General features: G+C 42.8%; 4 protein-coding genes across 6 annotated transcripts in view; 3 read left to right on the top strand and 1 right to left on the bottom strand.

Moving 5' to 3' along the window:
• The first annotated feature begins 3,770 nt into the window (after positions 1-3,770).
• Positions 3,771-5,558, top strand: LOC6555301. Its single transcript, XM_001982286.2, has one exon. It carries the CDS (start codon positions 3,771-3,773, stop codon positions 5,556-5,558), a length of 1,788 nt encoding a protein of 595 aa, XP_001982322.2.
• Positions 5,559-6,627: 1,069 nt separating this feature from the next.
• On the bottom strand, positions 6,628-8,433 carry LOC6555300. Its single transcript, XM_001982285.2, has one exon. The coding sequence runs from the start codon at positions 8,431-8,433 to the stop codon at positions 6,628-6,630; it is 1,806 nt and encodes a 601-aa protein (XP_001982321.2).
• Positions 8,434-9,127: 694 nt separating this feature from the next.
• Positions 9,128-22,404, top strand: LOC6555299 (calponin homology domain-containing protein DDB_G0272472). Its single transcript, XM_001982284.3, has 12 exons — positions 9,128-9,529; positions 12,908-15,502; positions 18,347-18,498; positions 18,559-18,693; positions 18,809-19,066; positions 19,131-19,470; positions 19,527-19,613; positions 19,674-19,824; positions 19,879-20,188; positions 20,246-20,345; positions 21,109-21,252; positions 21,671-22,404. The coding sequence occupies exons 2-12, from the start codon at positions 13,095-13,097 to the stop codon at positions 22,116-22,118; spliced, it is 4,533 nt and encodes a 1,510-aa protein (XP_001982320.1). The 5' UTR covers positions 9,128-9,529; positions 12,908-13,094; the 3' UTR covers positions 22,119-22,404.
• A 450-nt stretch (positions 22,405-22,854) lies between these two features.
• Positions 22,855-24,049, top strand: part of LOC6555283 (sterile alpha motif domain-containing protein 5) — a 158,721-nt gene continuing 157,526 nt past the window's right edge. For 2 of the 3 annotated variants that reach the window (XM_026983900.1, XM_026983898.1), the window contains exon 1: positions 22,855-23,593. The gene's annotated coding sequence lies outside the window, so the exon portion shown is untranslated. The remainder of the gene's footprint in view (positions 23,594-24,049) is intronic. The other variant, XM_026983901.1, reaches the window with a different exon arrangement.

Here is a 24,049-nt window from a genome sequence, read left to right as displayed (position 1 = left end):
ATCCATCTCTCTCGCACTCGAGTTGGTCACATAAATGTCACTGCATGTGGCACAATTGTGTCGCAATTGTTGTGGCGAATAAACACGTCATAAACCGTTGGCTATCTTCAATGCCTCGTTGAAGGGCCTCAAATGCACAGCAACAAAAATATAGAGTTGGCCAAAAATTAAGATGGTTACGTATGTTATTTCTAGGGAAGAGAAACTTTAAAAGGATATATTTTATGAATAACAAAAATTGCAGAAATCAATTCGAAGTTTCTGAGCTGGTCAGCCGACATCCGCTAAGGAAAGCCAAAGAGGGAGCAAATAAAAAGTATGGCACTCTCTGCACTTCCAATTCAATTACACTGCACAAAAAGCAGCAATATAAATACTACGGTGGCACACATGCAGAGATAAAATATCTATTAATGCCCATAGATTGCTCCGGTTTTAAGCTAGCTACAAATTCAATGTGTGCACACAATTCAGTGCCAAATGGGATTTTGGTCGAACGGCAGCGAGTGTAAGCCATGGCCAAAACGAAAGGAGCAACAGAATCGACTAAACTTTATGTGCATGTTAAGAAAAGTGCTGCAGGAGCGACACAGACGTGGACCAAAGGCACACGGAAGTGAAAACGTTTCACACTCCAATTGCTGGTACATATCTCGCCTTCTCCCTCTACCCCCCTCTCCCTCTCTCCTTCTCTCACACACACACACTCTTTCTATCAGGACTTTCCCTGGGCGGCTGCTAGTTTTTTCCGCACTTTCCATCGTTTTGGCAAAGTTTACGCTGGGACAGCAGGCACATAAAATAGTTTTAAATAAGAAAAGGCGAAAGCAAATAAACAATTCCATTTCTCTGCCACAGCGGTGGGCTAAGGGGGGCGCAGGACGGGAGGCGTGTCGGGAACACACACAATGAATGTAAAGCCTTGGCGCATGAAACTGAAAATATTTCGTAGCATACTTTGCAGCGCCTGCACTGGCACACTAACACACACAGAGTGCACGGCCCACATGTGTGTGTGTGTGTGTGTGTGTGTTACGACTTCCGTTTTAGTGGCCGTGTGAACTATTTACACGCACACGCAGGAAGCGAGTAACTGGTGAAATATTTAAAGTTAACTATTAAATGCTTTTAGGCATAATTCAGGCCTAAGCTGTGAATTACAGTTTTATTATTGAACAAATAAAGCAGTGCAGTGCTTTCAGTGTTTCAGGCTCGATTTTGTAGAATAGCAACTAAATGTAGAAGGGAAAAAGGGCTGGATGCCTGGCGGCTTGATTTAAATTTAAATACGCCTGTTTGTAATTAAATTGACTTTTACCAATGCATTCATTTTCGCCGTTGTTGTGCCACTTTTGTTGCTCATTCGGCTGTGGGTGTGGCAGAGGCCAAAAATTATGCAACTGCAGCCGCGGCGTTGCAACAGCTGTTGACACATGCCGCCAGCGGCCATTGTTGTATGGCCAACACCACTGCTGACAATGGCTGACAACGCAATGGCTGGCCCATGCCACACCCACACTTATCCCAATCCCAATCCCAATTCGAATTGCCGAGTTCCAGCATTTTTGACCGTGTTAATGGCGGCGCCACAACAGCGCATAAATGCCATTGAGATTTGGCTTCATGCAATTTTAACGCTTCGGTGCATACGCACACGCACTCACACACAGACAGATGCGCAGAAGGAGAAAGTGGGAAAGGGAAATGGAAATGGAAACACAGCACACATTTTGCCCAATTTATGACTTTGTTTTAATATAATGTCAAATGCTATTTGACCAGTGTCCATTTCAATTTCGATTTCATTTTATGAATCATTTTGAAACCCAGCGCGAAATATGAAATATGAAAAATTGAGAACATTTTTGCAAATATTGGATCTGTTTTATTTTTGTATTTTCCCATATTCGGCCGCAAAATGGTTCATTATAACGCCCGTCTGCCATTTCTGTTGCTGAATTCTGTGGTTGCCTAAACCTGCCTCCAAACGGGCAAATGAAAACAAATAAAAGCACAAGCGCCTTGCCATCTAAACCTTGAAATTACCATTTATAAAATATTTATGTATTTTTTTATAGGTTTTATTCAGTCTTTAAAACCTATATAAAATTAGGCTTTGCTGCGGTTCCAAAATATCTTGCTCACTTACTTAAATTCGTAAAAGTGCATAATGCAGGTATCAGGAATATACAAAATGCTCCTCTATAACTGCGTGTTTAGGGTATTTAAATCTGATACACGAACCAAATTGGAACGCTGGCGACAGGCTGCCATTTGCATTTTGTCCAGTAAATTTCAGGCCGTAGTATAGATGCCCGGCATCTAGGCATAAATTCTATTATAAATAACATTTAGAGTGAACCGACGGCCAAATGCTGGGGTTTTGCATTTGTCAGCGCTGGAAATTGGACCGAGCACATACATATACAAAAGTGTATATGTATATGCGCATATGGATATCCGACAGAGGAAAATACAAATTGCGGTTTCTAAATTGAACGGCGAGTGTTTTTCGATGGTGTGTTCGAGTGTGCGAGTGTGCGTCTGAGTGTCGCTGTGCACGACGCATAATCAGATTTGTTTATTCAATTTTTCATGAAATTTTCTTCAGCTTTTTTCTTTTTTGCTGCGGTTTCGAGGCCGTCCAACTGATTGAGTGGCAATGGCATCGTGCTCTTGTTACATTAATGCTGTTAAAGATTAAAGGGGATTTCGTGGGTTTCCTCCAGCTGGCTTCGTTTTTAAAACAGATATCTGCCTCAAATGCGATGTGTGCTCTTTAATGGGATTTAAAGCAGCCAATTGGCGAAGCTAGCGCACAATTAGTGGTAACTGAGTGGCAAATGTCATAAACATTCCATTGAATCGTACTTCGCTCAATCGGCATAATGAAAACAGCGTGCCGTGCTTCAATTAACATTCTCCCATGCCCGGCAATTATCAGTCCTAATTAACGTTTCATAAACTGTAACAGGGCGGATTATCGGCATTACGTATACGACGTGTGTGTCGGCCAAAAGGGAAATTAATCAAATTAGCTTCGTTAAGCCAAAGCAGCGAGCGACTTGCGATGCCCACCAGCAATTGCTAAATGTAAACAATCATATGTGAGATAAATAGCAAATGAATGTGAGATAAAAAACAAAACAAAAACAAAAAAGTAGCTGGCATCAGCGACCGCAACAAAAACAATTAAGCAAAATTGTCATAATTACAGTAGCACAAATACAGGCAAACAATTGCCACAAATTGTGACAATTTGCCGCCTGATTAATGAGTGTCTGTGGTTCTCCGCCAGACAAAACCAGCGGAATGACAGTTGGGCAGATGCGAGATTATTTGCGGTAATATTTTATGGCCATCATTTGAAAATGAAATTCGCGGACAATCGCAACGATTGCCGTCTGAGTGTGATTAGCTTTTCCAAATATATGAATACGGAATTGGAAGATAATGAGGGTTTTACCAAATGTCTTTGCTAACGGAACTTTTAGAACGAAACGGTTTCAGAAAAATATTTGTTCTATTTTTTAGGACTGAAAATGCTTTAATTTAATTAAAAAGTTCCAACGCATAACTAAATGAAAGGTCCGCGTTGAATCAATATTCCTACATTACAGATAGTCGACCTCTTGGCTTAATGAAATTCCTTAAACGTCATCTATGATCGTGTCATTCAAAATTGACAGTTGCTATCTGATATACGGAAATGGAAATTGCAGTAGCAAAAGTGAGAGTTAAATTTAATTCAGTTTGACTTAAAATACGAAATGGCGCTACCGAAGCAATTAAAATTCCTTAATGTACTTCTGGTACTCCTTTTAGTCTACAAACAATCTGGTGAAGCTGAAAACCCACATGAGGCATTTCTAGACACTCTGCTCCAAGCAGTTTACAATGAGCGTTCAGTGGAAACGTTGTTTTTGCTACATCATAACAAGGAAGCAAATTGTTCGCTACCGAACTGGAATCCTCCAAGAATTCCAACTCTACGTTCAAATGAACTGACTGCATTTAGTTTGGAAAGGAACTTCAACCACAACGCATTGGCATTGGTTTGCTTGACAAAAAACTCCTTTAGAGAACTCTTGAATACACTGGCGAAAACATTTGATTGCATGCGACAGGAGCGCATAATTTTAATGATTCATCGGAAGCCAGATACAAGTTTTATTGAGGAAATCGCCCACGAACTGAGGGATCTACAATTTCTGCATTTGATAGTGCTGATTATGCAGGAAAAATCGAACGGAAAAGTGTCGGCATCTACCCTTCGTTTGAAACCATTTCCGGAAACGCATTTTGAAAGGATTCGCAATATATTTGCGATCAAAACCATTTTTCACCACTCCATAAATTTTCATGGAAGGGTATTAAATGCTGTACCAAGCGACGTTAGAATATTATTTGCAGCTTTAACCGAATTGTTCGTAGAATTCGCACGGAGACACAACTCAACCCTTCAAATTCAAAACTCAACCATGAAGGCAGAGATCCAAATTAGCGAAGATAACTATGACATCGATATGAAAACACAGCCTCACAATAGTAAAACCTTTTCGCATCACAACAATATTGCGATGGACATGAATACAAATTCCCTGATAATTGTGGTGCCATGTGGCACGGAGTTAAGGGGCCTGGATATTCTCAAGGAGCTGGGAGTGCGAACTTTGAGCTGGTTGGCCCTGATCTTCTACATCATCTTTGTTCTGGCGGAGATGACCTTTGTGTTTATATCCAATCGCTTTAGTCGCAGAAATTTCCGCATGAGATACACAAACCCGTTGGTGAATCTTCGAGCATTTAGAGCCATTTTGGGCCAGACTTTTCCCATCTCCAATCGATCCAGCCTATCAATTCAACATTTTTTCGTTTTTATGAGTCTTTTTGGGACGCTCTTTGTTGGGTTCTTCGACTGCAAGCTCAGATCCTTTCTGACCAGAAAACCCTATTACTCGCAAATAGAGAACTTTTCTGAGTTGCGGCAAAGTGGGTTGACTGCCGTGGTGGATCCTCCTACTCGACAATTTATTGAGCAGGAAATCAATGCCGACTTTTTTAGAGTTGAAGTGCCCAATGTAAGGACTATCACTTCACGGGAATTAATGAATCTTATTTACTCATTTGACAAGAAATGGGCCTTTGTGTCCCATTCAATTCCATGGCGTGCTTTTAAAGAAGAAATGAAATCCTTGGATCTAAAAATCCTTTGTGAGAGCAAGAATTTGACCATCCTTGAGAATGTGCCCCTTACTTTCTCCCTACGCAGGAACTCGATATTTAGCCAGCACCTCCGCCATTTCATTATCAATTCTGCTGATACGGGTATGAGCACTTACTGGTTTAAAATAGCTGGCAAAAATATAAGAAAACATATGAAGACATCTCTGCGTAGATTTGAGGAGCGGCCTTCTCATCTTCCACTGTCTTTTGAGCATTTCAAATGGCTGTGGGCTTCACTTTGCATTGCCTACGTCATATCATTCATGGTTTTTATAATGGAAATACTTTGGGCCAAGTACCAAGCCAAAGCGTATACATTGTCTAAAGTTTGATATATTAAAAAACTTACGATTTGTACTTGCAATCACTGAAAATATGTAGTTACTACAAGTCACCAAAACTATTCTATTAATATCAACATATCAGCATGTCAACATAATATCACCATGGAAAAAAAATATGGATGGCTTATTATCACAAAGTATGTTGCTTTTATGAATATCAAAACAGATACGTACTTAATAAAAACAAACTTAAACCCGTTTAATGGCTTTTATTCTATTCATGAAAAAATTACAAAAAAATTACAAAAAAATAAGTTTTTGAATTTGAATGCAGATTTTTAGAGAATTGCTCCAGAAAGATTTAGAGGTATGCCACTTTAAAATCCGATTAAGATAAGTTGAGTTATGGAGTTTAGAACTTCAACCTTGGGACATATTTTAATTTTTTGAATTTCTACATCATAGCATGAAAAAGTGACAAAAAAATTAAAAAAAAATAATTTTTTAAATTTGAATCCAATTTTTTAGAGAATTGCACCAGAATTATTTAGAGGTATGCCACTTTAAAATCCGATTAAGATAAGTTGAGTTATGGAGTTTAGAACTTCAACCTTGGGACATGTTTTAATTTTTTGAATTTCTACATCATAGCATGAAAAAATGATAAAAAAATTAAAATAAAATAAATTTCTAAGTTTGAATGCAGATTTTAGAATGCGGGTATAATGAAGTAGCTTTGTAGCGTTTTTTCACCTCTTGCAAATTAAGACTGAACTTTAAACTAGAAACTACTTTGCCCACTTTAGTCGTATTCAACTATTGTATCTTAATGGACAGCTGTCAGTTTTAATCTGGATTAAAGTAATGGCTTTTCGGGGTTGATTAAGTGGCATTGAATGCTTAAGATATGATTTCCCCTGTATGGAAATGTTATATATTTATAAACTTTATATGTACACCTTTGAAAATGGTGGAAAATAATTTAACACCGTTTTGAAACAAAGTTTTTTTGATAAGCTTATTATCTTGTTTTAATTAAATATTTAGTTTGAATTAAACATGTGCTTGAATTTTATGTGCTTGCGTTTGTAAAGAAATTTTTGTTTTAAATCCATTTTTAAGCAATATAGCTTGGTCTTTCGCTCAAGTTGCTTGTGGATCGGTTCCTTTTCCTGAGAAGTATCTCAACAACAAATACCAATGTGGCGATACTTTCACCGATGACCAGCAGATGCCATATCCAGCTCAAATGGTGAATGGACAGAGGAACTGTGCCTGCAATCTTGGGAGGAAAGGTAACATTATATAATAGTTTGACGATATTGGGAAGTACTCCATTCCAAGCGTCCGGAATCCCGGTTTGCGGAATGTAGTTGATAAACCTGGTTAGCATCCATTTCAGGGCAGAATTGTTCTCCAGCACATACATCCGTGGCAGATTCCAGGCAATGCTCAAACTCTCAGACTCGCAAAAAACCCTTTCATCCAGAGATCGTTGAAGGGTATTTAACAATTTCCATGTGGGTGTGTACATTATATAGCTGTAGCTGTCGTTGAAACTCATCAGCATCCTAAGAGTTTCTTTCTTTTTGGCAATTAAGTAGTGGGGTAGCACTCGATTGAAGAATTCTGTGTCGATATGCGTCTTGATGAAGTAGTGTGTATACTCGTCCGTAATAGTTATCAATCCGCTATCTCTCAACTCTTCGAAGTTTCTCACCTGGGGATTTTGAGCTGGTTTCATGAGCAGCGCACTTAGTTTGCAGCTTACAAAATTGCTGAAGACAAGGCCAAAAACGCTTATGACCAGAAAGAGTTGGCGAAGTGAAACGCTCGATCTGCGAAACTCCGGAAATGGTAGGCCTAAGATGCCTCGAAAGGCACGAGGATTTAGTAGTGGACTTAAGCTGGTCAGGCGGCTGCCTCGATCGGATATCCTGTGGGTCAGCCACAGTATTAGGGTTTCAATTAAAACGAATAAGACATAGGCAATCAAAAGGCAACATATCAATTTCAGCACACCCAATTTGTGAAGTACATCCATCAGACGCCATTTCTGGCTGCACGGCACTATGACAATCAAGGAGCAGGCGGTGTTGGGACTTACAAAGGCCATTTGGGTGGGAAAGTCTTGGGTTATGAAACGTGGACCCAGCTGTATATCGAAATGGTCTGACTTGGTGTCATTTTGTTCATATAATTTCAAACTCAAATTGTACTTGATGGCGAACTGCACAATTTCATAATCCTTCAGTTCGGATAGGGGAATAAAACCTGATGGCGACCGTACATTAAAGCGAATGTTCGAATTCACGCTTTCCCTCAAAATGGCCGTTCTACCTTGAAAACTTAAGCCTCTTTCGAATAAATTGGCCTCGTTTATGTCCGCTATATTCTTCAATTGGCAAAACTGTGCAGTGGGATATGGATTCATTCGGAGCAGTGCTGGTACTGCGCTGGCACTATCGTTCATTGCCACAATTGTCAGCTGAACAAAATGATACCTATTGGCTTGCTGGGAGATGTAGTCCAGCAGGATCTTCGTGGGTTCGCTTTGGCTCCATAGTATGATTCTCTCCTGCCTCATGTTGTCCATGGCGTTGGCCAGGCTGTGAAGCAGCCCATAGTCCGAATCGTTGCCAATGCAAACTAATGACACCGCCTGGTCATTGGAGTATCCACTTATCCTGATGGAGCCCATTTCATCGGCCCTCAGTATAAGACTGGCACGTGGATTCCATTGCTCCAGATGACAGTTTCTATCCTGACTATGCTTGATTAGCATTATTGTACGAATTTCCTGAACCTGCTCAAACACATCGATGAGCTCCCTAAGGAATTTCAGCTGCGGACTCTCCATTCCTGTGGCCAGTGATAGATGTATCATTGGTAGATGTACCAGCCATATTAGAAATTTTGACATTTTTAGTCGCAGCTTGGTTTTAGCAGCTCTAGAAGGTTGGAACTGAACTGAATACCCAGGAAATACCTTACAAGTGCTCCTTACTTAAGAAATCGTAAGATAGCCCGCGACGACAGCTGTCAAATGTTGTGCAAACCCATTTTAGTAATTAAGTAAACTACAATTTAAAAGTTTGGAAACTACGTACTCCTAAGAAAAAGTAGTATAAAGTATAATATTTAAGTACTATTAGATGTATCTAAAAATTGTGTGGCGAGCGATGATTTGGGCTCATTTCGATTATTTTATGCACACATAGAATAGATCATCCTCTAAAGGCATCGAAATAGCTTTCTGTTGTCTAAAGCAATAATCAAACTCAAATGAAGAAAACAGTGAAATCGGTTAGCTTTAATTTTCCGGCATCTACATCAAGCTATTATTGCCCCTAAGCAGCTGCTGATCCGGAAAATATTTGCCTTGCCTCTGGGAATGTTATTCCACATTTATGGGTCAACTGATGCTGCCATTCCCGCCCCATTTGTTTGTGCAACAATTGAGATACAAAACGATTCGGTTAACCGATTCCATTTGGCTGATGCCAAACTGATCGACGTCGAGTGGCCCGGCATCTAAAATCTATCGATAGCGTCGGCCGAGCGACAATTTTCCTCGGCGGCAGCAGCACTTTTCCTCGCCGAAAAAGATCAGATACTTTTGCAGTCGTGTACCGTTTGCTGAATCGTTTGGAACGCGAGCGCCGTGAGCCGCACGGCATTGTGAAAAGTGAAAAATGGATTTTCCGCCCTGGGCAGTCGATGCGCTTGGGACGCCCGAGCATGTGCCGTTGCCTGTCAGCGTTTAACAAGTGTTTTCCCCCAGTTTTCCCCTAGTTTTCCCGCCCAACACAATCCCATCTTCAAACAACTCGTGGGCGTGCGCCAAGCGGAAATGAGAAAATTTAATTTTAACAATTATTAATTGTCATTCGGTGTCAAATCAAATTGTGCCTGTGTGTGTTCGTGCTAATTGCGTAAATAATCTCCTAAAGTAATTACTTCACATGACTCAAGTAAGCTGAATCTTACACAAGTACAGTCGAATGAAGTCACTTCAAGTAAGTTTTTCCTAAGTGAGCTTCTGTAAACTGCAAGCAAAAACAAATCACAATAATATCTAAGTAATACACTCTATTTTGCAGAATATCTAGCAACATAACTTAACCGCCATACATATTAGAAAAAAACTTAAACTAAATAAATAGCTAGCAGATACGTAACTGCAGATACGCCTTACATATTTGTTATTGTTTGGGCTTCTGCTAAGATACACTCGATTAACTCGCTCAACACCTCAAGGCGTTCCTGTCGCAATCAATTTTTGTCGCCTTTCGCCGGCATTAATAGTTTCACTAATTTTGAAATTTATTAGATCCCCTCACCGCGCCTTACATATCTGTTTTATGTGCGGTAAACAGTTTTTATCACCTCCACGGCCAGTGGAACGGAAAAGTTCGTGCAGTTTTGGAAAATCATCGGCGGCTAAGCAGACAGACAGGCGGAAAATCCGAAAGGCTAGTGAAAATATCAAACCGTCCCAGGGCGATGGCAAATCTCCCTGGCCGGAATCTTTTGGATCCGCTGCCTGATCTGGCATCAGTCAATGTCAGTTGGCCCAGTGCCAGGTCGACCGTGTGGGCGGCGACAAACAAACAATCGGTCCGCTAAGGAAATGTAAATAAATGTGGAGTGTGGGGAAAGTGCTCGAAGTTGCTGCACCTTGTGGCAGAGTATCCATCTAAGATATGAATCCAGCCACATATGACACGGAGAGTACTTCACATCCCAAGTCTTCTTGCGGCCAAGATGCGTGTCATGCTCGACTACAAAAATCATTTTCAAGTGGATTTTGTATCCAGAGTTCTGGCACTGCACAGTGCGTTTCATACAGCAGTTAGCATTAGATGAAATTGAGCGAAAAACGGATTAACTATATCATGGAAAAATATACTGCACATGTTTAATACCTATCAACCTTACAGTAGTTGCTTTACATAAGATCATTCTCAGCTGTGATAATTATCCACATGCTTATGGCACTGAAACGCACTGTACCAATCTAAGCTGTTAATATGTACTGCCATATTTTTCTCGATTGCTAACACATGTTCAAACGACGACAAAGCATGCCAAATATTTATGGCATGTTTTTTGTTAGTGGCATTTTTTGTGTCATATTACTTTAATTTCTATTAATTTTTACCGCCTCCACCGCGACGTACGCTCGCCAGAAATATAAATATTTTAACACATTTTTTATCACGAATTCTTTAATGGAATTTATTGACTGAGTTTTTGGGCCCACAGGTTGGGACATTGGCATTGGCCAAGTGCAAAATTTATTATACATTTATCATTTAGGTATCATTTTGTGTGCTTTTTATTTTTGCGCTTCTGTTTTGCTTCACAATGAAAATGTTTATAAATATGTTTTTTTGTATTTTGGTTTGGATTTCTGAACTTGTGCAATAATTGGCAAGAAATAAAATGTAAATTCAACAGTGATTTAAAGTCCGTGCCATCTGGTTGAAGGCTGTAAACTTGAACGACTTACGAAGTGGGTCAGTGTTTCTTCTAACAAAAAATAGTGGAAATAATTATGTTTATTGTTTTTTTCTTTCATATGGGAATTTCCATTTCGTACCTATTATACTCGACTGCATCATTTCCGTTTCTGAATTTCGTGCCAAAAGTAAGAGCGTCATGCACTTGAACAGACCAGAATTTTTGATATCCCTCTGCCAGCACCTTTTCTCAATTCTCAAAATGTTGATCACTTGGAGGCGTTTGGTTTTTATCTATATACATTTTGAAAAAAAAATCGGAAATATGTGCAAATTGCGCAGCTGTCTTTTAATGCAAATTTTTCTACGAAACATTAATTCCACTGTCGGCTTTCCTGGAATAATTCTCATTCGTTTTTTATTGAAAATCTTACTAAGCGTGATTTACTTATGTTATTTCGATTATCTTGGCCAACTTTAAACTCTTAATGAATTTCGAGCCATATTTCATGCGATAAAGAGATATAAATATTTAAATACTCATTAAAAGTCAAAGGAAAATGTATTAATTTGTATATCTTAGCTGGATCATCTATAAATCTTCCTAAACATCAATTACAGTGATCTGGCGCCTGATTTTCATTTCCATTTCCATTTGAAAGTGACGTCAATGAGGAGCCCTACGAGAGCCATTTTCCGCATAGATATTTATAGTTTTATCCGCCGATTTCGCTGCCTTGGAAAAACTGCGGGTCTGTGTCTTATTTTATTGCTGCCTATAATTGGTTCGTTTATGTGCGGAATGGAAGAGAGGATCCTGAACTTGAAATGGAGGCTGGGAAAATGAGAAGGGGGCTTCTGGCGACGGAGGAAGTTGCACCAGGATTATGATGTTGTGCTCGGTGCATCGAAACTGGTCTATTTTTGGCTTGCTCACTGCAATTTGAACTTTGCATTCAGCGGAAAGTCTAATGACTCAAGTGTAGCTCTTTAAAGGGCACTGGAAAAAATAAAAAATGCTAAAGAAACTCATTTAGGGGTTGACGACATCTGTGGTTTGCTTGGCATACTTTTAGGAGTTTACTTAAAAGTACAAATTTATCTGTGTTTAAATTAACATTTTCACTTAATATAGAGATGATTACTATTAAGACATGGTATGAATAATTTCACTTTTCCATTGTGTTTACTAGAATACAATTAGCAAATTGTTGTTACTCATCGAATGACACATAATGACGCATAGCTTGGCCCACAAAAGTATCTATAGGGTATATGGGCTGCCACTTTCTATCCCTCAATTAATATGCATAAGCAATTATCGAGTTTACCATATGCGGTACCATATACTTGGTTTTGAGTGCCTATGCGAGCGTGTGTTCTTCTGTGAAATAATTAAAACAAATTATGCCATGTGCCTGCATATCACTGGAAAAATAGCATGATTCTACTACTTTAATATAAAAAATGATGTTGACTATTGAGTTAAGTATATTGGTTCTTATGTCGATGTGATCCTTTAAAACGATTCAATTTATGCGACGATTCTTATGCTTAATATAACTAACACTTTACATGTTTTGGCTCTTCTTAAAAAGTTCTATTGCTGTTTTTTCTCGAAGTGCACTAGTACTCACACACGCCGCAATGTTGTTACTCATATTTGTCCAGCATTATTGTCATCATCATGATAATCCTAATAATCATGATGGCGATCATTGTGGCTGTGGAAGTCGCATCGCTTGGAGCGCCGACTGAGCAACAGTCGCAGTTTATCCGCCGACCAAGTCGAGTCAGTGAATCCGCCAAATCATATGTGTACATGTACACAAATATACATATGTGCGTGCGGGTAAACTAATTGACAACAATTAAACCCCCCAACCACTAGCCGCCGAAACTAATATAAAATTGTGAAAATATTTTCAACAGGTTGAAAGCATTTAAAATACAAATGAACTCGAAATAATTGCAACAAAGCAGCAACGATTTGTTTATTAAACGAAAAGCGCACACAAACGAGCAAAAGCCCAAAAACGAAGGAGAATAAATGGATATAAAAATAAATTAAAAGAAAATCGCAGCGGCAGAGGGAAATCACTAAGAGAAAGAGCGAAACATGTTCAATTTGCTGCGAAGATCGCGTCGTGGAAAAGCGCACAAGAACGTCGACGCCGAAGATGGAGATACACCCTTGAGATACAGTCAAATTGGGCAGATATCTGCCGTTCAAAGAGCTCAAGAGCCGCCGGCAAGAGCACGACGGGCGGTGATCGAAGAGCTGGAGGACTTTGCCAGCGATTTAGACAACGACAACGACAACGACAACGGCAGCAGCGACAGCAGCGGCGACGAAGAGCGTTTAAAATTAGCAAAAACAGCTGCTAATGGCCGCTCCGACAATTTGTATATAAATAAAATGGGCGGAGATGGGAGGACGTGGACGTGTTCCTCGGCCGCTGATCGAAATGCGGCTACCAGCAGTCAAAACGAGGCAGCCAGCGCGATCGCGAGCAAAGGCATTGGTGGTCAGCTAATTGGCACTATTGAACCCGAAATCGATGGCCCCATAACCATAACACATCGCCATCGAGAACGCAACGACAGCGAGCAGCAGAAGCGGCAGTCCCTGCTCTCCATTGGCAGTTTCAAGCTGGGCAATCCCAAAGATAGCTCCGAAACAGAGACGAAAAAGCGCAAGGCTCTGCAAAAGAGTCGCGATTTTCTTAGCGACATTTTCATGGCGCGTGGTCGAAACCATCAGCGCCAAAAGCAGCAGCAGCAGCAGCAGAAGCAGCAAATTGCCGCAGCAACAGCAGCCAAATCGAATAAAAGTAATGCCACAGACGTAATCGCCACCGCAACACACCTTGAAACGAACTCCGACCCCGCGCTCGCATCCCCGACCACTTATCAAATGACTTTGGCTAATAATAGCCCAGAGAATAGCGGCCAACGAAGAGCGATCGAAGAGAGAAGTAAGCCAGCTGGAGTGCAGCAGCTGCGGCAAGAGCACCACACACAGAGTTTTCATTTTCCCGCAGAGAGCGAGCGTTTTCCTCGCCAGATCGAGCCGGAAAAAGAGCCGCGAGCGGCCAGCATGCGTTCGTCTTTCATTCAAGCGGCAAACGTTGAGCGGCCAACAGCAACTGCCGAACAGCAGCAGCAGCAGCAGCAGCAGCATCCGCAGCAGCAACAGCACGGCAATGCAAATGCTGTTCCGCAGCAACATCTGGCCACCAAGCAGCAACATCAGCAGCAGCAACATAGGGAGCAACATTGGGAGCAACATCAGGAGCAACATCGGGAGCAACATAGGGAGCAACATAGGGAGCAACATCAGGAGCCAGATCAGCAATCAAGTGACATAACCATGGGCCAAACTAGTGCCAAACCGAGCGAAATCAGCTCGGCCCACAGTTCGCGCGCCAGTACGCCACGTGAGTTCCGGGAATCGGTGGTGATACCGCCGCAGGCGCCGCCCAGGCACCAAAAGTCACCGGAAGTGCCCACCATCACGGTGGAAGATTGCAGTGGAAGTTTCCCGGAGGAGCAGCCCGCCAGAACGCCGGAAATATTCTACGAACTAAATGAGAGCGCCGAGGACTCGCTGAACATCGAGGAACTCAACGAGGCGCACATCGAAACCCTGGAAGATGAGGTCTTTGCCACGGATATACCAGCTACCATCTATCAAAACCCGAATGGTCGCCCCTGGACGCGGCTGAGTCATGTGAAGCTGGAGAACGTGCAGGAGGAAGCCGAGGAGGAGGAGGAGGAGGAGGTGGACGATGTAGACGAGGCTGTGGATCTGGACTATGAGCCACATATGCCCGGCGGTCAGACGAATGGCAACTCCAGGCAGTCGGCGAGCAGCGAACGCAGCGCCCTGAAAAGTGACTCCAACTTGAGCAGCAGTTATGCGGATTCCGGGATCGGCGAGCAGGAACTGAATGCACCACAGCAGCAGCAGCAGCAGCAGCAACCGCCGCAACCACCGCCACGCAGTTCCTCGCACATGGCAAGCACCCAAAATGTGAACCACACCTTCATACGCGACGGCAACTCCACGGATTGCGAGGAGACCTTTCTGCAGTGCGACGAACTCGACGACATTGAGCGTTTCAGCGAGTTCAGCGAGCGATTGGTATGCATCGAGAGCATCAGTCTGCCGGATGTGGTGGTCGAGTCAACGACCGCCAATGCATCCACATCAGGAGCAGCAGCAGCAGCAGCAACAGCAGCAGCAGCCGCGTCACCATCCTCATCATCCACAGCCACAAATGGCGGCGAGGCGCAGATCAACATCAATATTGCCAATGGAGCGGGGGGCAACAGCCTGGGCAATGTGCACTTCATACCCATCCACGTCGAGGGTCGCAGTCGCAGCAATAGTCCCAAGCAACGCAGCCGGGACGACAGTTGTCTTGGCCAGGACATGACGCCCTGCATCGAGATCGTCGAGGATGGCTCTGTGCTCAACAAGCCAGTGCGCCAGGAGAGCCCCTTCGACAACCAGGAACTCAGGTGAGCTAAGTTAAAAAATACCAAAATGGATTTCAAGAAGAGGTTCTGGTTCAATATCATGAAAATCCATTTAATAATTTGGAGATTCTTCAAGGAAAACAAATCATGTGACGCCTTAAAAATCCATTCATTCTGCTTCTTATATCAAAAGCTCGATCAGGAAATCGTTGTTCTTGAACGTCCCAAGTGGCGTATACGTGATATTTGCTAGTGCGAGCAGCTGCGTATTTATTTAATCGCAAACGCATGCCAACAATTCGACCATTAACATGGCGAGATGCAGCCAATTTATCTTGATCTTTGTGTCATGGAACATGCCATGTGATCTGGCTTCTCTTACTGGGAAATCCATCAGCGGAAATTTCCCTCTCATTTGCTTTGTGGCTTTTGGTTTTCCGCCAATTCGATTTGCGTTCAGTTTTCCAGTCAGGGACGACTATTTATAAATGGATCAGCACATATAAGTTGTATACCCAATTTGATTAGTGAAATATTTTGTGGCACAAGCCAATCAAAGATTTGTTTAGCGACTACTTTTTTAAAAATTTCAAAGTTTATTTTTTAAAAAGGAAACTAAGATCAAAAGTTTATTATTTAAAAAAGGAAACTAAGGTCAGAAAAGTGCCGTCTTTAGGAGTGACGGATCACTTTATGTATTATCCCCTTCAGAAAATACTTTGTACGCATATCATACCTTCTATAGAAACGAATTCCTCAGAAAATCCCACTTGTTTGGCTAGTGGCTCGCATTACGTATACGCAGTGTGAAAGGTGGCATTGTTTGGCCTTCGAGATATGACAGATTATGACAGCCGTGCGGCAAGTGTCCCACAGCCAAATTGCGACAATTATTTCTACATTTTATATATTTTTATGTAAATTCTCGCGTTTAAATAATAAACATTCGATCTGTGCTCAAAATCAGTTGAACACTAGAACGGGGCAAAAATAAATTCACTTCGTCATTTCTCGGTTGGCTTTCCTTCGCTTTATTTGCAATTTTGTTGGCAACATGTTGGTCATTTCCCACGCTCGTTTTTTGCGCACTCAGGCAGGGGGTATATCATTTAGGACTTGTAGTTTAAACTAGCAGTTCAGAATACTTGAAAAAAGTAGAGAGTCTTAAATATGTACATGAAATAAACTTTTTTTAAACAATTATGTTTTGAACAGCTTCAATTCCTGAGCTGAAGTGTTTCGATTTAAAAGAGGTTTCCCAAATGTATCTATAAATTTTTATGTACCTAAGAGTAAGTTTTCCAGAGTATGCCTTGCCTCGACTTGGCTGATCCTCGGCATTTTCCCTCAATCATATTTTCCCATGTGCATAGAACACGAACTGCCTGCTCTAGTTTTATTCGCCTGGCTTATTTTAGGCGTTGTGCAAAAAGAAGACAAGTAAATTTTGAAACGCTCATATTTAGAGCAAACTTGCTGAGGAAATAGATAAGACGGGGGCGAGCACTTGTGGAATTTTATTTGGGCTGTTCTTGATTTTGGTGGATAATTGATTGGGCGGGCGGCTGGGGAGGCGCATCCTCCACTTGGCCAGCTAGCATTGAAAGATTGTTTATTCCGGCGGCACATGCGGCGTATGCGTAATTTGCCTCGAATAACTAATGGGCATCTTTCCCGAAGCTTCGGCTGCTGTTTCCTTCACTTCGCCACCAGTTGTTTATCTAGTCCGATTTAATTATCAACTTGGGCATAAACAACAAAAGCATCCAAGCTGGCAACTATGCATTTTCCTCGGAAAGTTCACAGGCAGCGGCAGAGATGCTCTTGCCAAAAATAATTCAAATAACTTTCAATCTAAGTACACAAGTTGCATCTGTCCTTTTTATATTCCCATCGCATTTCCCACTCTCTATGTCTCTGTCTATCTTTATCTCCAACTATCTCTAGAGACAACACAGAAACGCGTGTCTCAAAATTTGTTAATTCACATTGTCTATACTAAACTTATGGGCGCAAAATGCGAACAGTGAGGGAAATCATAATATTGATCCTAATATACTACATTATTATAAAATCTTCAACCTATAAATCATAATATATTGTATTATTATAACCATCTATAAACAGTGTAAGGAATAATAATACTTTAATAGAATTCTCTTGGGAATCCTGCAATTACAATTGAATAAATCTTTCGACGTCGACTTTCAAGGCATTTAACTGATGTTCCCATTATCCCTTTGTTATCAGTTTGTCACTGTTGAAACGCACTGTATTTTTAGTAGAGAGCGACTGAGAGTTGGCAAAATGCGCGAACAAAAACATCGGAAAAACGTTGATTTATAAATAAACTTTGCGCATTTTCGCAGCAAACCGAGAATCGACTAGGATAAATTCAATTAAAACGTATTTCATTATTGCGTTGAAAAGCCAAAACAAAACAAAGCACATGCCAATGCATATTATATAAAAATGTATCTGTATCTTTGTCTACGCTCGCGTATCCGTAGCTATACCTCGCTACGTATTGTATCTCAACAAATTATGGTCGAGGAAGACGTTGGCAATGTTTTTACACCTCATTCACATTTAACGAGCTTTTCCATTCAAATTACGTCAGGCGAATGTCTAGCTATAGGTAAAAGTGCTGGGAGATTAAAAATAAAATAATAATATTATAATACTTCTGTGGCATTGCTGCTATTTATTTATGCTGCTCGTGCTGCGTGCGCGGAAAACGCTTGTGATTCATTTTGTTTGTGTTGGGGATTATTCAGTGACAAGATTTGTTTGAAAAATTCGTCTGACAGTTGAGCTGAACCGTCTAGAGATTTATGCTTCTATTCCCCACTATTACTCATCTCCTCCACGTACTCGATTTCCCAGAAAGGAGCTGAAACAGCAGAAGGCTCGCTTCGCCAGCCAACTGGACGAGGCCCACAAAAATGCCAGTCAACTGGAGGCCAAGCTGGGCGATATGCAGTTCAAGATCCAGAAACTGGAGCAGGAGCTGTCGGTCAAGCAATGGAACGTGGATAGTAAGTATATCATTTGGAAACCCTTTGGCCACCCATCCAAGCCACATCCTTTACTTTTAGGACTCCAGAGCGAACTGAGTGCAGCGCACAAGGACGATGAATACGTGCGGAAGAAGCTGAAACTTCTGGAAGATGAGAAGGTCCACCTACGGCACAAATACAGCGAAAACCAAGATGAATTCCAAAACAAATATGGTGAGCATAGCATTAAGGGATCATCTGTTTATAGCTTTATATTCATAAATCAATATCAGTTTTGTATGATGGCATTTATTGAGTAATTATTTCAATTTATTCCGCTTTTTTCCAGACGAACTCGAAGCTCAGTACAACGAACTAACCGAGAAGTACAAAGTGACGCAGGGCCTGGCCAAAAGTCTGCAAACCCAGCTGGCCTGTGCCCAAGTCGAGGCCGAGGAATGGCGCCAGCAGGTGGAGAGGATCCGAGCGGAGCTGGAGGAGCAGATACGCATTCTGAAGAACGCACTGGACAACTCGGAGGCGGAGCGCAAGATCTGCGAGGACAAGTGGCAGAAGGAGTTCGAAATGCTCAGGACGCACAATCGAGGTGGGAGTTGTTGTGGGCCCGGATAGCTATGAGTCCATAAAATCATATCCTGCAACATTTACAGAGCGCGAGGAAACGCTGATGACGGACTGCGAGTGGCAACTGCGGCAGATGCAGCGGCAGTGCAAGGACAAGATGGACAAGTCCAACTACGAGCGGAAGCAGGCGGCCGCCAAGGCGGAGGAGCTGGAACTGGAGCTCCAGTCCCGCCGCAGGGAGTCCGAGTTGCTGCGCACCTGCCAGGCGCAGGTGAATTCGCTGAGGGGCGTGGTCAGCGAACAGGAGCAGTCCATCCAAACGCTCATGGACCGCATCGAGAACCTGAAGGGTGATCTGCAGTCGGCCAATGAGAACCTCGAGGCCCAGATCGAGGCGGTGCACAAGATCAAGTATCAGTGTGATAAGTGGGTATAGCTTGCGACTAACAAGGGCACTCAATTCTAATGATTATACTGCACAGTGCCATCTACGACAAGGAGCGCCAAATGATCTACAAAATCGACGAGGTGCGTAATGAGGCGGCCGCCTTCTGGGAAAACAAACTTTAGTAAGTCACAAGTCTGGTCTTTTAAGTCACAAGTCTGAAAATTGAAATGTTTGCCCACAGCACAGAGATGACAAGACTGACTAATGAACTGGAGTCCGTGTATGTGGACGAGCGCCGCGAGGCGCTGGACAAACTGCAGAACGAGCACGTCGAGGAACTCAGGGCGCTGACCAACAGATACTCGGCCAACGAGGACGAGCTGCGCGCCGAGGTGAGATCAAAGTGGCCATAGTATAACATAGTATATATGTATGTTTCCATTTAGATTGACGATCTGCACGAGAACCTGGAGCAGAAGAAGCAGGACTTCCTCAGCCTGCGCGAACGCTCGGATAACGCGCTGCTCCAGACGCGGATGCATTTGGATAAGGCCGATCGCGAGTACCAGAATGCCATGTGCCGCGAGGAGGACCGCCGTGTGGAGCTGGAGGAGCGGCTGCAGAAGGAGTTCGAGGCGGAGAAGGCCGAGATGGAGGAGAAGTTCCGCGAACGGCTCGGCCAGGTTAAGGAGGAGTTCGCCAAGGAGCTGCAGCTCTCCACGCAGGAAATGGTCGAATCACATCGAAAGGAGCTGGGTGAGATTTAAATACATGCCATATATGACAATCTTCTGGACTATGGCAAATCTGCAGACTCTCAGAAGGCCAAGTTGCAGGCGGAGAAGGAGGAGGCGTTGCAGGAACTTGTGGAACGACATCGCGCGAAGATGGCCGCTGCCGATGAACGAATCAAGTGAGTGCATGCCAAATGGGTATAATTACCCATTGACCGCTGCGCCCCACTAAATCCCTTGGCTGCCCATGAATGTCTGCATCCTACTCATTCTGCATCCCACCATTTCGCCACCTTGGAACTCGATCCATTATCACATGAACTTGTATTCTGTTTCTCTCGTTTCACATTTCATTCATTGGATCAGCATGGATCAGCGTTTAGGTCGATCGACAGCCCCTCCAGCCCTGTGGGCGTTCGCAAAGGGGGCGTGGCCGTATATGCCCACACTTTATGTGCTATATCTGACCACGTCGCCGCTGATCGCCATTGCATGCTTGGTGTTCAATATTGTCGCAGTGATCTATATCAAATACCGCCACCTCCTAGCGCGCCAATAAATATTAATCCCCTGTTCACGCTTAAAAAAGGTCCTTGATTCGAATTCAAACTGGGTATCATCGAGGGTCCCTGTAGACATGTTCATTTCAAGTTGAAGCGGTAATCGAACGCCTAATCGAATGTCCTTTAATCTGTAATAATTAGCTGTAGAATGTGTTTATGCTGGAATGCAGCTTGTCAAACGTTCTCCTTCTGGTGCGATTCTCCTAATTTTTTACTTTCTCTTTCTCGCTATGTGTGTGTACCCACCTCAACCTCTGCCCACTCTATATAACCTGAATAACCCCAACCCGAATCCGATTCTGCATCCGCATACGTATCCGCGCATCCGTATCCGCAACCGTATCCGCAACCGTATCCGCATCCGTATCCGCATCCGCAGCGATGTGGAACTTCGGCACCAGCGCAATCTCAAGGACCTGAAGGCGGCCTACGATGCCGAGAAGGCGGCGCTGGACAAGCGCGACATCAGCAACGCCAACGAGATCGAGCAGCTGCATCGCAAGTGCCGCTGCCTGACCAACCTGTAAGTGCCCCGCCCCCAAACCACCCACCTTTCCCAGGGTCGAATTCTTAAATCCATTGAAAGATGAAGTGAAATATAATTCTGTTAGGTACAACTTTCGAAAATGTTTTCAGTTTGGGCAAAGGCTTGCATAGAAAGCCTAAAACCATTTAAAACTTGACAACTGCACATTGCTTTCTATGCCAATTAAAGGTTTCTTGCCATAATTTAATGCGGACGTATTCCAGTATATTAAGGACAAATAATTTGGGAAAATGGATTTAAGAACGCGTCCCGTAACTCTTTACATCTTTACCCCAAACTTACCTTACTTTTGCTTGTCCGTGTTGTGGGATGTTGTACGCCAACTGAGAATGCAGTATCCTTTGGGTGGTGAATATAGTGAATAAATACGGAAATTGAAATACTTTTTCCGCAGCTTTGAGGAGATGCGCATGCGGTACGAGCGGCGAGATCCCCGAGCGGAGGATCTGCGTGAGATATCCGAGCTGAGGACACGATGCGAGAGTCAGGAGCGGGATTTGTATGTGCTGACCGATCGGCTGCGGGAAATGCAGATTCAGATGTCCGAGATGCAAGAAAACGGGGAACGCAAGGGCGGCGGGAAGGCGGTGAAGAAGCCGCCGCCCAAATCGATAGCCACCAGCTGTGACGTCATATACGAGGAGAACGAGGAGCGGGAAACGCCCGATAAGGAAAATGGTGAAAACTCCTCGCAGGGCGACGACGACGATTGTGAGCAGGGGGAGGAGGAGGAGGAAGTCGACCAGGAGCCCAGCGACACCGAGTCAAATCACACGATCGAGGTCAATGGAAAATGCGATCGGATCAACGAAGATGACGCCCATCTCATCACCGCCGTGTGATCGGCCAGATCTTCCATATATATCTATATATGTATATAGATCTTCCAATTGTGTGGCTGTATGTTCTTCGAGATCCCCAGGAGCGGATGTTCCATGGCCAAGGATGTGTGATCCCGGGTGCTTTGGTGCTTCATGTGCTGCCCTCCGTATCGCTGGATGCGGAAATCGACCCACTCAACCAAATCGCTCAAAGCTTGAACTCATAAAAATTGTAAATCAAATTTCTGAATTGGTTTCTGAAACCGCAAAAAAAGCAACGAAATAAATGTACATATTTTTAATTAATTTTTATAGTTTCCTGTTTCTAATGGGAAAATTCAAATATAATATTAATGGCTCGGACTTAGCAGCTGTTAGCTTAACAGATGTCTGGGCGCTGTTAAATTGAGAGAGCAGCATCAGAGAATTTAGTTGCTAAGAGAGGCGCATGCGCTCACATGTACTAAAAGAACTAAATTCGTCGAATTGGTTCGCAGTTCAAATATAAAAAGGCCTTTGTGGCGCGGCTAGATTTAAACCAACTACGGGCAAGGATCGATACCAATTCACTTTATTTATTAACTATTTACTATTAAATAAAAGAAGTAACAAAATAATTTAATAAATGTATGTGCACTTTTCGTGCAATAGGAATCACAAGTTCGAAGCCCTTCGAACTCGAACTCAAACGGTTGCATCGAACCGAAAGAGTGCCCGTTCGCGAGCTGCAGTGTGATGCTAAAAATGCCAGCTGGGGCAGCCGACATATACGAATATATACGAACGCATTTATCGCCGCGCGGTCAGTCGTCGAAATGTTCGAGATCCGGTCGTTTTGAAAAGCAGCTCGAGCGGTCTTGTCGCGTGAAGTTGAAACTGAAAAAGCCGGCAAAACTGAAGCAAGTGTTGTTGTGATTGAGAATTGAGCAAAAACGAAACGGTGGCCAAACGAGCCGTTTAATGAGCAAACAAGCTGGCCAATAACCAATTACCATTTACCATGCCATCAAGGAATCGTGATAACAACGCAGACACAACCGGCAGCAATTTGTTAACTTGAAACGTCGTGTGTGTTCCTCTCCAAAAGAAACAAGAAACGAGAAACAAGAAAGAACCGAGTAATTTACCAAGCATTTAAATTGCATTTGTAGCATAACACTTTAGTTGCGCGTAGGAGAAACAGCAAGGTCGTTAGGGGTCGAATGCGGAAAGTTTTGTGATGCAAGTGACAAAATCAAAATTGGAGTAAATAGGTAAAAGTTGTAAGAAAGAGGAGACACGGATATTTCCCCTTTTCGCCTTTTTTTTTGGCCACTTTTGTGAGCATCTTCGCGTCGCGTAACGGTAAATCTTTGCGCCCTGCGTGGATTCGTGTTCGTGCGTGTTTGAGTGTGCGTTTTTTCGGTTTTGTTTTCATCTCCTTGCCGTCCTCCTTCTTCCACCTTCAATTGCCATCTCCTAATTTCCACTACGAACGGAGAAACAGAAAACGAAAAGTAAGTGCCGCTACTTCTATTCCTCCTATGTACATATACATATGTGTTATTGTAAAACATTTGCAGCCATGTGTGTTCGTGTGTAATTTTGTGTGTGTGAGGGAGATTTGGTGTGTGCGATAGTGTGTGTGCAGCCTCCACCAAGCGCCGCATTTAAAGGATATTCCTAATCCGTTTTATTGATTGCAGGGCAGAAAGGAGCGGCGAAAAAACAGCAACAACAACAACTACACAGCTGGAGTGCTCAAATTGTTTGCGTGTAACTGTGTGTGTGTGTGTGTGTGCTCGCCCGTGTTTAGTTGTTGTTCTCGGCAATCTGTGCCGCTTTTTTATGTTTTTATTCCCTTCCCATTTCCACTCTATCCTCATCCTCCGGGGTTGCTGTTGCTGTTGTTGTTGTTGGCGGTGATTTAGTAGTGCCTGCTGTTTTCGCTTCTTCATTCTCTCCCTCCGATT

Source organism: Drosophila erecta, unplaced genomic scaffold (assembly GCF_003286155.1).
Source record: "Drosophila erecta strain 14021-0224.00,06,07 unplaced genomic scaffold, DereRS2 tig00000000-arrow-pilon, whole genome shotgun sequence".
In the NCBI taxonomy this organism is placed as follows: Eukaryota; Metazoa; Arthropoda; class Insecta; order Diptera; family Drosophilidae; genus Drosophila; species Drosophila erecta.
This window is presented reverse-complemented; position numbering and strand designations above follow the sequence as displayed.